This window comes from Actinia tenebrosa, unplaced genomic scaffold (assembly GCF_029948245.1).
Source record: "Actinia tenebrosa isolate PJP-AT-01 unplaced genomic scaffold, QUT_ActTen_1.0 PGA_scaffold0__85_contigs__length_37466705, whole genome shotgun sequence".
Taxonomy (NCBI): Eukaryota; Metazoa; Cnidaria; class Anthozoa; order Actiniaria; family Actiniidae; genus Actinia; species Actinia tenebrosa.
The window spans coordinates 12,934,500-12,949,587 of record NW_028292569.1 but is presented as its reverse complement, the minus strand read 5'-3'; the positions used below and the strand labels follow the sequence as shown (position 1 = coordinate 12,949,587).

Genomic DNA, 15,088 nt, shown 5'->3' with positions numbered 1-15,088 from the left:
TCCCTACTGTGTCTTCTGACATACGCTAGGCTAGAGTTATGATGTACGACTTAAATCGTTGTCAAGACCACCCGCAGGAGACCTTTATGCAGCAGATCAGATGGCAGATGTTTCCTTCTCAAATAAAGAACGCTAGCGTTGTATCTGTTTGTTTTTTTTTGGCATCGTTAGTGACTGATTGAATAAAAAAGTGAAAGTTACTGTCACGACTCCATGTGGCTGGGGCTTTAAAGGAAACAATAATTTGCACAACTGATTGCTACTGTGGTTGCCGGTTTTTCTTATCTCCCTATTGTATTTCCTAATGTTTTTATCTGTAATGATTCTTCAATGTGGTGTCTGTGGTTTTTAATGTTTCGCTGTTGTTTTTTGTTTGTTTTTTTGGTTTTGTTTGTTTTGTTTTTTTGCGGGCTTTCTTTGGGTCCCAATTTCATGTCTTTTTTTTCGTGAAAGTGAACGATTTTTCATCCTATTTTGCTGCTTTTCATTCCCGTTTCTAAATATTTGAATTTCTCATTAAAATATCAATCAATTATCGTCGATTGAGGTTCGCGGTTTTTGGCAATCTTTTATGACTTGCTCTGACTTTTCCTTGACCTCCATTCGACTGAGCTTTAAATATATCTGTCAAAACAGTGCAAAGCAACACGCACATTGTAAAGAAGGAATTAAGATTTCCTGGAAGCAAACTAAGGATTTAACTCACAGCTCGGCTTGGGGAATGCCGGACCACGAACAAAAAGACTAAATCTCTGGTGAGACGCTTTTCTTTTCTTTTTAAACCTGAGTCATATTTTTTCATTTTTAATCCAATTCCAAGCTAAGCATAGTTATATATATATTTAGGAGTTTAGACAATGGGAGTTGATAACCTTCGATGGCATTGATCTGGTTCTCTATCTCTTCTCGTAGCAATTTTGCTTATTGTTTTGCCTTTGATTGCAAATCTACCTTCAGCGAAGTCTGGTAGGTTTGCCAAGATCAGGAAAATAGAAATTCTGAAGTTGACATGTGGTTTCAGCTTTAGTAAAAAAAAAGAAATGTCGCTTTGGTATTTTCATTATTCAATATTGCACTTATATTCAAAGTCATTAGAGTGCATACAATATATCCGGGAAAAAGTTAACTAACAAAGTTGTACAAATTATTGCAAAATTTTGTAGGTCTACGGTCTACTGAGGTGTACTGAATTGGCTAATTGTGCAATTTGTTACAACCTCTCCGCAGCAAATACTGGGTTCTCAAAATCATTATTTTCTTATTTAAGGCCGAGAGTCTGTCATAAGTGACACAGGTAACCCAATACAGAAGTCTACTGACACAAGGTGTACAAAATCCTTCCAACATCCATATAGCCTGTTTTTGCAGAGGAAGGAAAAACTGAAGTAAAGCTCTCAAATCAATGGAAAAAAACCGACAAACTTTCAAATCCAGGAATCAGAGACACCAAGATAGACAAAGGAACCCCACCATGTAACTTTCAATGTGTTAGATGACCTAATAATAAGGTTAGTTATTTTCAGACGATAAGATTCAAAGTGTAAGGAATAAAATCTGGTTCATATGAGTGTGTGGTGCTGTATTTGTTTAGGGGGGAGGGGTGGGGAGGGGTGGGGTGGAGGACGAAAATAGCTGACAAGGGCCATTTTCAAAGCATAGGACAGGGAGAATCGTAGACCACCCGTAGGATTATGCAGCAGATCAGATGGGAGTCGTTTTCTTCTGAAATTAAAAAATACTAGCGTTCTATCTGTTTTTTTGTTGTTGTTTTTTTTTTTTTTGGCATCGTTAGTGACTGATTGAATAAAAAAGTGAAAGTTACTGTCACAAATCCATGTGGCTGGGGCTTTAAAGGAAACAATAATTTGCACAACTGATTGCTACTGTGGTTGCCGGTTTTTCTTATCTGCTCATTGTATTTCCTAATGTTTTTATCTGTAATGATTCTTCGTTGTAGTGTCTGTGGCTTTCAATGTTTTTTCCCCTCTTTTATTTGACGGGATGTTTTTTATGGGGGGGGGGGGGGAGGGGGGTGTTTCAATTTTAATTTTAATTTTTTTTTTTTTTTTTTTCGTAAAGGATTTTAGCATCATTTACTGCTTTTCAATCCCATTAACTAAATGTCTAAACTTCATAAAATATTTACACAGAAAAGGCTTTAAAATACCTAATTTATCATTAACGGTTATTATTTATTAATCGTCGGTTTGGGTTCGTGGCTTTTGGTATTTTTTTACGACTTGTTTTGACTTTCCTTGAGCTTTAAATGTCTGTCAAACAGTGCAAAGCAGCACGTACAGCGTAAAAGAAATGTACAGTTTGATTTCCTGGAAGCAGCCTCTATCAGTATTTAACTCGCAGCTCGTCTTGGGAAATCCCGGACTAGATACAAAAACTGGGTTTAATCTCCGGTAAGACACTTTTCTCTTGATAGTAAGTTGCATTTTATCCTGCAAAATAATTAGTTGACTATCTGATAGACTTCGTAAATCTTAGAGTGGATTTGCCTAACCCGTGATCGAATGATCAGTGCATGAGTATAACGTGATTAGACTAATAGAGGTTAATGTTATCAGATATATTATTTTCATTGTTTTCTATTGCGTCTATTTGGCTATTTATCAGTTAACAAGTGTTTTCTTCGGGTTGAATCAAACATCTATCATTGATTTGAAGTAAGACATAAAGAATGAACCCCGCGCTCATTTAATTGATGAAACGGAAATTTATTGTACGCCGGCTCTTCGCTTGAAATGATCTGTCATTTCTTGTCAGGGATAAAGAAAGAGTCGAGGAACAAAAGTATCGTGTGTCGAGCGAAGCTAGAAAGCAGAGTCGCGTTAACCCCCTAAAGGTGAGCTAGCTTTTCCTGGTTGCAATCACTTGTTCTTATGAGATAATTCGAAAATCATGCACATCATTTATGAGTCTCGGCCTACTATCTTTATATCTAGGTTTTACCATTATGATTATCATCATCATCATCACCAGCAGCAGCGCTTTTTCCATTATAATCACTATATTAACAGCATCATATACCATAATCACCATCATCACAATCATCACCATCATCATCACAATCTTCATGACCATAATCATCATCGCCATCATCCGCTGCAAGAGCCGTTGCATCATCCAGTAGCATCCTTTATCCCTGCTCAGTATCGTAATGTTCCTAATGTGAATCTACCCAGTCTAGCTTCACATGTACAATCTTTTAAAATGTATCACCTTTATGATGGAATTCTTATTCATTCTCATGACTAATCATATTACATCTCTGCCCTGCCTTAAACGCGTCTTCCCAACACATCTGCCGCCCACCTACGTCGCTAAGCCTGGGATTTAAACCAAAATGTCAAAACTTTAATTTAAAAAAAGCTCGTTCCAAAATTACGACCGGTGTACTTTTTGACATCACTTTTTCTTCTTTACCAAAACTTCCATAAAAGATAATCAAACGAACGCTTATAAAATCAAGCTTCACAGCTTAAAACCTCTTCCTCTTTCATGAAGCGCCAACAAATTACGCCGGAAGTTCATATTGTTCGATGTACCTCACCCATATGACTGTCCCTCCCATGACGTCACTCGTGCATAAAGCCCAGCAGATGACAACATGTGATGTGATCAAAGCGTCAAAACTCTTACATGTCACGGCGTGAAAAATTTTTTTGCAGTGTTGTTTGGTGGCCAAATTCTTAAATTTATCCGTCTGAGTCGAATATTTATTAACTAATCGTGAAAACCAGCAGGTATGTTTAAAAAATTTAAACCTTATTCAACTTTGAATTTTTATACTCCAACTGTGTTTTTAAACTTCAACTCAATATTAATTCATTGCGCAAAATATACTATATTATAAAAACTTATTTTAAACTTTGTCCTTTGGACTGGTTCTGTCGGAATCTGAAGAAGCAAAAAAAGTTTCATAAAGAAGTATTGATTTTATTGCTGTAAAGTTATGGAATGACCGGAACAAATGATTTGTTTGTGTAATAAAAATTTTTTAAATGAGTTTAGCTGTCACGGGTTAGTTCGGCAGCTAATTATTCTACAGTATTATTCTTTTTATACTTCTATTCTTTAATATCTGTTCCTATAGATCACTGGGAAAATAATTATCTGAGTAATTGAGTCATATTTATTGATTTTTAATCCAATTCCAAGCTAAGCATAGTTATATATATATTTAGGAGTTTAGACAATGGGAGTTGATAACCTTCGATGGCATCGGTCTGGTTCGCTATCTCTTCTCGTAGCAAGTTCGCTTGTTGTTTTGGCTTTGGTTGCAAATCTACCTTCAGCGAAGTCAGGTAAGTGTGCCAAGATCAGGAAAATAGAAATTCTGAAGTTGATATGTGGTTTCAGCTTTGGTAAAAAAGAAAGACTTTGATATTTTAATTCTTAAATATTGCGTTAATTATGCAAAGTCATTATCATATAATATACAGTACTTATAGACATAACAATAGCATTAGATGTAAAATTCTCTTAATTAAATTCAATTATAATGCCACGTTTAATCAATTTTCTGAACTTGGGGTCCATGTATGATATGTCTATAAATTATATGTCTTATAGCCTTCGCAGGAGTTTGGCATAATTGATTGTAATAAATAAAAATAAATTTACTGTAACCATAAATGAACCATAATTAGTTAACCTTATGCTCGTCTCACTCACAGTTGTCTTACACGCAGTTAAACCTCATTTATGCATGCAGGTTAAGTATGTTGCAATTCAGCAGGCCTATCTGTCTATCTAGCTGCAGTAAATATTGGGTTCTCAAAATCATTATTTTCTTATTTCAGAGGATGCAGCACCGCAGTTCATAACAAGACCAAGCAACCAAACTGTTCGCAGTGGAATGAATGTTGACTTCAAGTGTGTAGCCTCTGGTTTTCCTCCACCAAAAATTAAATGGTACAAGAAAGGAAGAAGGATTTATAGTATACTCACATGGCGGCACCTCATAGGATCTGTATTTAAAACACTGTATATCATTCCTGTGTATTGGTCCGATGCAGGCCAAATAACATGCGAGGCAACAAACAGTGCTGGGACTATCAGAGCACATGCATATCTTAGAGTTGTATCACGTGAGTATGTCACAGATAATTTTTATTCGCTATTTTTATGGTTTCATTTTGGACTTTTCTTTGAGTGGGTGGGGGGGGGGGGGGGGTGGGGGAGAAGACCCTCATATCAAGGGAAAGACGCAACAAACTCTCAAATCCATACAGGACTCAAACCTAAATCCCTCAAGAAAGGCTACACTACCACTAGCTATGTTTCTACCATTGAAGGTTGGATTTCTTGTTAATGTGTTTACATATATGCTTATTTTTTTATTTTTTTAATCTCAAATCACAGAGACCCCACCAAGTTGGACAAAGGAGCCCCAGAATGTAACTCTCTATGCTGGTCAAGGATTCACACTCCCATGCAGTGCTGATGCCTACCCAGATCCTAGCTACAGGTGGACTAGAGGGATGAACTCTGCTGATTCAGACCCATCAATCATGGTACGACCTGACGGTGGAATGATAATCACGCCAGCATCCTTTTCACACAGAGGATCCTATACCTGTACTGCAAGTAATATTGTTGGAGCAATCTCAAAAACTGTCTATGTCAATGTCTTGGAAGGTGATTAGAGCTCTTCTTGATAAACACATACATGTATTAATATTTTGGTTCCTTCTCCCCCTCCCCCCTCCCCCCTGCCCCTACTCTCCCCTCCAAAATATAGCAGACTAGCTATATGCATAAGACTAAAAGACAGAGGGCTAAGAGTTGAAATTTTAGGGGGGTAGGGGAGAGCTGCAGTCTCCAGTCCCACTCACTCCCATTCCCCAATTCATTGCTTTAGCTCTTCAGATCATTGGAGGTGGTGCCCACGGGAAAGATCATATGAATTCTTCTGCACTGGATATATCCTTGCTGCTTACACATTATCTATTATATATAACCTGCAAGAGGATAAATTATATAGAGACAAACTGGTGTTTCTTTATTTTTTAGATCCATCGATTATAAGAGACCCCAAAGATGCAGTGGGCGTGGTCGGTCAGGACTTGTCGTTACAGTGTGTTGTCATTGGTAACCCATCCATACTTGTATCTTGGGAAAAAGACGGTACTAAACTGGATGTCCAGGCAGATGTTCGTAAAGATGTAATGGTACAAAACTGGGACACGACGGCTAAGCTGTACACCCTGAAGATAAAGCAAGCTAGAAATAGTGATGCTGGGAAGTATAAATGTGTTGCAAATGATGGAATAAACATGAAGATCAGTAACGAAGCAGAAGTTAGCTTTACAGGTACAGGGTTAAAACAATTTTTCAGAAAATGCTGAAATTTGCAGGCTTTTGGGGTATGCCTTATTTTTTGGCTGGCTTCTTTTTAAGGAAAACTGCTTTTAAACCACTGACTACATGAATGGTTTACTGGTAATCTGATAATACTGCTGTCAGGACATGTACCTGAGGTCCTCAGGAACATGTATAATGTATTAGCACATATCTTAATTCATGGGTCCTCAATATACCATGAAAAAGATTTGCTTAATCACAGATTTCACAAGTAACATTTTATCTTATTTGAAAATAATGCTCTGTAAAATAATGGTTGGCAATTGGTTTTTGTTTTATTTGAAGGTTTTTCCAGCCCTCCAACTGTCAATGTCCCCCATCAAACCAGGACAGTATCGAAGGGTTCAGATGCCATCCTGAAATGCATCTTTACAGGAACACCCCTGCCTCAAGACACTTGGTTCAAATATGTTTCTGGCAAACAACTGGAACTAAAGAAAACTATATCATTTGTAAATAAGGCAAATGTTGAGTCATCGTTATTGTTAGACAGTGTGTCAAGAAGTGATGAAGGAGTTTATCACTGTCAAGGAAAGAACAAAGCTGGTGTTGCTACTGGAAATGTAACCCTTATTTTACCAGGTATTCATCCATCCATACATCCATCCCTCCATCCCTCCCTCCCTCCCTACCTCCATCCATGCATCCATCCATGCATCCATCTATCCCTCCTTCCTCCCTCCCTCCCTCCCTCCATGCATCCATCCAATCCTCCATCCCTCCCTCTCTCCCTCCCTGCATCCATCCATCCATCCCTGCCTCCCTAGCTTCCTCCCTCCCTCCCTCCCTCCATGCATGCATCCAATCCTCCATCCCTCCCTCCCTCCCTGCATCCATCCATCCATCCATCCACACTCACTACCTCTACTTGTTTTGTTTTCCAAAGCCGATCCCAGGAAACCAGAATTAGTGGCCAGCCCAACAACATTCACAGGAATCAGAGATCACAATATTAGTCTTTCGTGTATGTTCACTGGAATTCCCCAGCCAGAGGTGGAATGGTACAAAGATGGTAAAGAGATAACTGATGAGCTTGGCCAGATAGTTCCTGGACACAACAATACATACATAGCCAAGCTAAATATATCTTACATGGAGTATAAAGATGCAGGAACATACTTGTGTCGAGGGCTGAATCCATACGGTCAAGTAGATGGGAATGTCCCCCTGGTGATCAAAGGTATGGAATGTGATATGAAGTAAAAGAGATAGGGGAGATGAAAAACGTATTTTAGTTACTGGATACTATACTTGGCTTTCAGGGATAACTAGTCTAGGATTCCATCAATTTTATTCAATCCTGAAACAACCTCAGGGTTGATCTAAGTCAGGGCATAGCTAACTCACAGATCAAACCCTGAAACAACCTATGGGCTGATCTGAGTCAGGGCATGGCTAACTCACAGATCAAACCCTGAAACAACCTCTGGGCTGATCTAAGTCAGGGCATAGCTAACTCACAGATCAAACCCTGAAACAACCTCTGGGCTGATCTAAGTCAGGGTATGGCTAACTCACAGATCGAACACTGAAACAACCTCAAGGCTGATCTAACTCAGGGTATGGCTAACTCACAGATTGAACCCTGAAACAACCTCTGGACAGATCAGGTCAGGGAAATTATGGCTAACTTAGATCTAGTATGGCATCCATGCAGAAAGATATTCATGAGCTCAAAAGAAATGCTTTTTAATATATTAGTAAACTTGTTGTATTCCAGGAAGACCAATGCCACCAAATTCCCTTTATGCAGAAGTAAAATCCCAAACACTGATCCTGGTTACCTGGACGCCAGGAATACCAGGTGGGGTTCCTGTGTCTTACACCATTGAGTACAAACACAACGATAGTCATTCATGGAAAGAAGTAGAGGCTGGAAGCAACACATCTAAGACCCTGAGACATGATGAAGGATGGTATGGAACGGTGTTAAAAGTGCGCGCTTCGAATAGTTATGGATCAAGCAAGCCTAGTGAAACGTTCTATGTTGAAGGTAAAAAAAGTTGATGAATCTTGAAGTAAAGGGACGATACAATGTGCGCATAAAATAAAGGTCGCGAAATAGATGTCACGCATTCTATTTATGAGGGGGTTTGGTTTAACAAATTGGGCGCATCATTTAGTTAAGCGTCGGGCAAGCTGAAGTATTAGTGATATTAAATCCTTTATTTACCGAGGGTAGCACTAAAGTGCATAAACTACGATATTCTATTTCTAAACATTGTTTTTTTTATATTGGGTATGCATGAAGGTTCTCTTAACCATGATTTTGGTTATTTTATCAACCAAATTTAGGTTGTTTTAACCAAAATAAATGTGGTAATAACAAACAATATCGATTTTGGTTATTTTATCAACCAATAACAATTTGGTTGTGATGACCGTTTCATTGGTTATAACCGGGGTTTTTTTTCGTTTTTTGTTTTGATTGTTTCAATATTTAATGGACGGAATGGATTGTGACTTAGATTGTGCGCCTTCGTACTAATGGCCATGCATGTGGTCATTAAAGTGCGATTTGGATTGGAGTACGCGAATCTATCATGCACTTATATAGATTTCAAGCAATCCAATATTCTATTTCAGTATTAGAGGACGTTCAAAATGCAACCATTGGTTCGAACAATCCAAGTCTCGAATACTTAAAAGCAGATCATGTGCGATATTTATCTTCGTTTTCGCTACGACGCGAGCAGGAGCGAAAGCGCAAGGTTCAAAACATTTTGATACTCGTGCTTAAAATAACTGCCAATCATTCGCCTTAAAATCAGGTTTTACTTTTCATCCAATTACAAAGCAAATTGCATAACATAGCACGGCACGGTGACGAAACATACCACCTTTTAAAACCTACTCTAACATTTCCCTAGGCAAATCTCTTCCTGGAAAAGAAAATGTAACGGTACCAATGGCCAAGAACCCAACCAGGCAGGAGAAGAGTAGATCTGGGGGAGAAGCCCTAGTGATAGGCAGCTCAGTCGGAGCTATATTACTTGTCATTGTCTTGCTGCTTATAATGCTTGTGTTATGGAGGAAAAGAGTGTCAAAGAGTAACAAAAGAAATCGCGCAAGACCTTCACCGTCGTCTGTCTTGTACACGAGATCTAACGTAAGAATGAATAAAAGAAGGAAGGATGAATGGGTGGGTGGGTGGGTGGATGGGTGGAGGGAGGGAGGGAGGGATGGATGGATGGATGGATGAATAAGTAGGTGAATAAATGGATGAGAGAATGAATGAACGAATGGACAAGTGAATGGGTATAGATAAATTAATGCATTCACAATTTAGTAAAGAATGATATTTTGATCTATTTCCCGAAGGAAGAAGAAGAACTTCTCGACAACACAGGTCTGGCTTACTCCTACGTCCCTGTGACCACAGATGGAGCCGAGGCATTAGACAGACAGCCATCAGCCGAGGAGAACAACTACCAGACAGTAGGTAAGCCTGCTGACTGGGAGGTCCCTAAGAGATGCTTGACGATGGATAAAGAACTAGGAACAGGGCATTTTGGTACAGTTGTAAAAGCATTTATGAAGACAGAGAGTGGAAATAAAACTGTAGCTGTTAAAATGTTAAAAGGTGAGCAAAAAGATGGTGTTCGTTTAAATGCTTCTTTTATTTTCTTTAGTTCAAAATGTGAAATCTTTAATATTGAATTTTTGGGTAAAGAGACAGCGATGTGAAAAATAGATGCAGAGTCGTGCGAAGTCCTTATTTCAAGGATTATTTTTAATATTATTATTTATTGGTTTTTTTTCACATTTTTATTTATATTTTTATATTTTTAACATAATTATTTATCGGGTTTTTTTTTTTTTTCACATTTTTATTTCACATACAGAAATGACAAAGCGTTACAAAACAACTTACACGCACACAAAAAGAAAAAAGATATCAAGTAGTAAATATTACAAAACTATCCATTTTTTTAACATAATTGAGGTCGTACTTGTTTTAAATTCAAGGTATCGTTGTGTTTATGATTTTAAAACTGTTCCTAAATGAGGCGTGACTAGTCTTATTACAAATCGAATAATATTATTTTCCAAAAGAACATAAAGTGTACAAATTATTCTCAAAAGAGAGAAAGTCTAAAATGAAATGTGATGTTGATTCAATTGTTTTCTTAAAATAGCAAATGCTGATGCTCTGCACAAGAAAGAATTTCTAGCAGAACTGGATCTGATGAAGAGCATGAAGCCTCATCCTAATATAGTTTGTTTGATTGGAAGCTGCACAAAAGGGGGTGAGTAATATCCGCGTAATGAAAATAATAAATGGTGCTATATATAGATGACGTGAAGGTGGTATGGGATGGGGAAAATGAAGAAATGGGAAAGAGATGAAATGGGACAAGAATAATGGATGGATAGGAAGAAAAGTAGAGAGTTGGGTTGGTTAACCAAGAAGATAATGAACGATTGAATCGAGAGTAGAGAATAAAATTAATGCCGAGTAGAGCTGAATTGTCATGGAAAAAAGGAATAATATAAAGAGAGGGATGAGAGGAAAGGGATGGAAAGAGAAGAGAAAAAGGAATAGAATAATGGTAAACGAGATTGAGAAAAGAATAATACTTTCCATATGAAAATAGAAAAAAATTAATGTTATCGCTATTTATCAGCAGTGGCGCAGCTCAACGGGGTTGGACTGAGAGCATGTGAAAACGAAACGTTTTTCAAAAGTGGCCATCAACTTCGTGATTCTTGATGTCAAATTCTAGCTTCGACAATCTATTATCCCACGTACATATATTAACACTAGGATTTCTATTCACAGATAACCCGTACATTATAGTAGAGTACTGTGCTCTAGGCAGTCTACAGGATTTACTCAGAAAGAGCCGAGGTAATCGAGTGTATTCCAACTTGGCAGGAGGAAGTGTAAGCCTGACATCTCGAGACTTGTTGTCATTCATGTGGCAGGTAGCACGTGGAATGAGTTATCTGGCAAGCTTGAAGGTATGACCAATGCTTGAAGGTATGACCAATGCTTCTCTGGTCTCCTTTCCCTCTGCACTCGACCTCTGATTGTATGACCAGTGATCTGACGTGCTGTGATTGGCTCTAAGAATATTTTCATTTCCGTACCGTGACCTTGACGGTACCGTGTGCAATTATTCTAATTGCATGAAGAGTAATCTGGTGCTCTGTGATTGGTTAAATGGATGTCGTCATTTTCGTACCGTGTTTCACAGCGTGATACAACATCGATCTCAATGCTGTTGCTTTGTGTGTAGAGTTCTTACGCGTCTTGTTGTTTTTAGCTTGTTCACCGTGACTTGGCAACACGCAACGTTCTTGTAGACACGGGGAACATCTGTAAGATTGCAGATTTCGGTTTGGCCAGAGATATCTACGAAGACAACCAATATCTGAAAACCACAGAGGTAGGGAGATCTTTGCTTAGACTTCATCTTGTTGTTAATGCCCTACGTTTATTGATGGGTTGTTTGGTTTTATTTACAGGGTGAGCTCCCCCTGCGATGGATGGCCATTGAATCCATCTTTCACGGCATCACGACAACAGAAAGTGACGTGTAAGTGAATAAGAGATCTTTGTTCCTCTTGTTACATTAAATTAAATACAAGTGTAACACGTTCTGAGACGTAAAAGGGTGCAACGGGAGAAACTGTGTGGGGAGGGGTGGGGAATATTTGTATGGAAAGGCAAGAGACTAACTTCCCTTTGAGGCGGAGGGAACAAATGCGCAGAGTGCGAAAGAGGAGAGTAAAACAGTCCAACGATGTCCAAGAGAGTTAAAATGTAAAAAGTCAAGGGCGAATTTTTTTTTCTTTTCCAGTTGGTCATTTGGTGTTCTGATGTGGGAAATCATCACACTCGGTGAGTAGTTCTTTAACAAACAATTTCAAAACAAAGTTGTCCAAATGTTCCATTGTGAATGGTTAAAATACTTATCTTTTACCATCACTCCCTGCGCGGGGCCCTTCCTTGAGGTTCGCTCAATGAACACTACCGCTATTTTCACTAGTTACAACACACAACACTCAACTCACATGTTGATTGTATGGAGGGAGGAAAACCAGAGAACCTGGAGAAAAACCCTCCTGGCAAGGGAGAGAACAACACATCAAACAAACTTAACTCACATGTGGATTTTTATGGAGGGAGGAAAACCAGAGAACCTAGAGAAAAACCCTTGTTGCAATGGAGAGAACAACACATCAAACAAACTTAACTCACATGTGGATTTTTATGGAGGGAGGGAAACCAGAGAACCTGGAGAAAAACCCTCGTGGCAAGGGAGAGAACAACACATCAAACAAACTCAACTCACATGTGGATTTTTATGGAGGGAGGAAAACCAGAGAACTTGGAGAAAAACCCTCGTGGCAAGGGAGAGAACAACACATTAAACAAACGCTACTGACATATGCGATTATATGTTTATACTTGTTCAGGTGCCAAACCTTACCCTGGTTTCACAAGAGAACAACTCATAAGTAATCTACACTTGGGATACCGAATGCCTCGTCCGCCGTACTGTAAGGAAGAACTGTAAGTATAATTCTTTCTTTAAATTATCATTGAATGTTCAGTGATATCGCGTGCTCTGATTGGCTCAGTATACGTCTTCATATCCTTTACCGTCACCGTGCCGTGTGTTACCATACCTTTACAAATAACATTTTGCGCGCTGATATCTTTTGGGTGATCAGTAATATTGCGTGCTCTTATTTTCATTGGCGCAGTAGATGTCTGTATATCCTTTACTTTCACGTGTGTCATCACACCTACATAAGGTCTGCTTAATACTAGCAATCTGGTTTATAAAGCAGACTATAATTTTGCGCGCTGATTTGCTTAACTTGCGCTAGTGATTGCGTACCCTGGCCGTGTTGTATACCACAACCAATCGTACCCTTGCGGTACGGCCCACGTTTCTCCGTCAGTCTTACATATTCTACTCAATTTCTATTTCAGTTAGTAATTTTCTCGCCTCGTCTTTAAAGATGTACTGCATGTTAATTGTATTTTTCAGATACGCAGTCATCTGGCAGTGCTGGCAGAAGGAACCTTCGGAGAGACCCAACTTCTCGATGCTTTGCAGAACTCTTAATCGCATGCTCACGGCAGAGAAGGTACGAAAAAACTCCATTACTAATATACGTACGATAACCTACCATACCAGCTTATCAAGTTTCACATGATGTCACTGCGCATTAACACAAGAAATATACCGCTGAAGTTTTAAGCCCTCGTTGATGACTGTTTATATTACAGTGCTTAGTGCTTAGCAATCAAACGCGCAAAATCATACAATTTCTTGTCGCAAAGAAATAGGATTTGACGTCAATCAAAGTGTTTCCATGACATTGTTTGAAAATACAAAGGCCACGTGCCCTTGTCACAGAATGTAATGGAAACGCCTTGCAGTAGCGTTCACCAAGTCCTACTTCATCGCACCTCCTATTTAGAAGGGCTATACTGGTTGTATAAGATCCATATTCTAGAAACTTTCTTCAAGATTTGAACGCAAGATTAAACGCAAGTCATTAACACTAAGGATAATTTTTTCAGGTTTTGATTGACTTGGACAACATAGACGCGAAGTACATAAATGCCAACTCCAATGGGGAACCCATCTCACCTGCAGCAAAGGATCCTAAATGTTGATTTAGTTTATTAACCAATAAGGACTGAGTAACTAGATCACGTGAACAGCATTCTCACGTTTGATCTTAACCAATCAAAAAACGTACTCTTTAGTCATGTGACGAACACAAGATTTAGCTGCAATTGAAAACCATCCAAACAATATCAATTAATAATTTCAATACCATAGTTAGATAAATTCCTCTCGTCCTACTTTTGTAGATTTTATCTAAAAAAATTTTTATTGGATCTTATCTATTTCATTTTTAATCCAATTCACATAATGTCATCGTAAGTAAATTTCATTCCAAGATTTTGATGTAGACCGCTTTTTAGACCTACTGAAAAATAACATGTTGTAAATAATCTTTCATGTAGATCAAATAAAGACACAGCAAAACCGCAATGCCTTTTACACTTTCAAGAATGCACATCATCAAACACCATTTTTACAAAGGATACCAAATAGCTGGTCTTTGACCATTTTTAGTCAAAAAGCATGGACTATAGCCCATGGTTTTGACGGATTTTGAGTCATTTTCACACCTTTTCCAAAACAATGCATTATTTATGAAGGATGAAATATAGCCCATGGTTTTGATGGATTTTGGTTTATTTTCATACCTTTTCCAAAACTATGCATTATTTATGAAGGATGCCAAATAGGTCATTTTTGGCCATTTTTGGGCAAAAAGCATGGACTATAGCCCATGGTTTTGATGGATTTTGGGTCATTTTCACACCTTTGCCAAAATTATGCATTATTTATGAAGGACGCAAAATAGGTCATTTTTGGCCATTTTTGGGCAAAAAGCATGGACTATAGCCCATGGTTTTGATGGATTTTGGGTCATTTTCACACCTTTGCCAAAAATATGCATTATTTATGAAGGACGCAAAATAGGTCATTTTTGGCCATTTTTGGGCCAAAAGCATGGACTATAGCCCATGGTTTTGATGGATTTTGGCTCATTTTCACACCTTTTCCAAAATTATGCATTATTCATGAAAGATGAAAAATAGGTCATTTTTGGCCATTTTTGGGCCAAAAGCATGGACTATAGCCCATGGTTTTGATGGATTTTGCCT

At 38.3% G+C, this 15,088-nt stretch overlaps 1 protein-coding gene and 1 long non-coding RNA gene across 3 annotated transcripts; both read left to right on the top strand.

Moving 5' to 3' along the window:
- The first annotated feature begins 596 nt into the window (after nucleotides 1-596).
- Nucleotides 597-1,567, top strand: LOC148913536 (uncharacterized). The gene is made up of 2 exons (XR_016120059.1): nucleotides 597-755; nucleotides 1,268-1,567. It is a non-coding gene; the product is annotated as an uncharacterized LOC148913536 (long non-coding RNA).
- Nucleotides 1,568-2,312: 745 nt separating this feature from the next.
- On the top strand, nucleotides 2,313-14,405 carry LOC116295558 (fibroblast growth factor receptor 2). 2 transcript variants are annotated; one of them, XM_089031594.1, is made up of 20 exons: nucleotides 2,313-2,411; nucleotides 2,776-2,854; nucleotides 3,681-3,755; nucleotides 4,197-4,316; nucleotides 4,815-5,102; nucleotides 5,377-5,652; nucleotides 6,028-6,327; nucleotides 6,664-6,960; nucleotides 7,265-7,558; nucleotides 8,099-8,371; nucleotides 9,249-9,487; nucleotides 9,700-9,961; nucleotides 10,518-10,628; nucleotides 11,162-11,343; nucleotides 11,649-11,771; nucleotides 11,851-11,921; nucleotides 12,186-12,226; nucleotides 12,805-12,901; nucleotides 13,386-13,485; nucleotides 13,925-14,405. In XM_089031594.1, the coding sequence occupies exons 4-20, from the start codon at nucleotides 4,208-4,210 to the stop codon at nucleotides 14,018-14,020; spliced, it is 3,159 nt and encodes a 1,052-aa protein (XP_088887720.1). In that variant the 5' UTR covers nucleotides 2,313-2,411; nucleotides 2,776-2,854; nucleotides 3,681-3,755; nucleotides 4,197-4,207; the 3' UTR covers nucleotides 14,021-14,405. The 2 variants fall into 2 exon arrangements, with proteins under 2 accessions (XP_088887720.1, XP_088887717.1); XM_089031591.1 differs by lacking the exons at nucleotides 2,313-2,411; nucleotides 2,776-2,854 and having other exon boundaries at nucleotides 3,594-3,755.
- Nucleotides 14,406-15,088: the final 683 nt, after the last annotated feature.

Bases quoted from the DNA above. Each gene is read 5' to 3' on its own strand.
- LOC116295558 (XM_089031594.1), top strand. From the start codon at position 4,208: ATGGGAGTTGATAACCTTCGATGGCATCGGTCTGGTTCGCTATCTCTT. The intron at 4,317-4,814 runs GTAAGTGTGCCA...TTCTTATTTCAG, and splicing joins TCTACCTTCAGCGAAGTCAG to AGGATGCAGCACCGCAGTTC. The intron at 7,559-8,098 runs GTATGGAATGTG...GTTGTATTCCAG, and splicing joins TGTCCCCCTGGTGATCAAAG to GAAGACCAATGCCACCAAAT.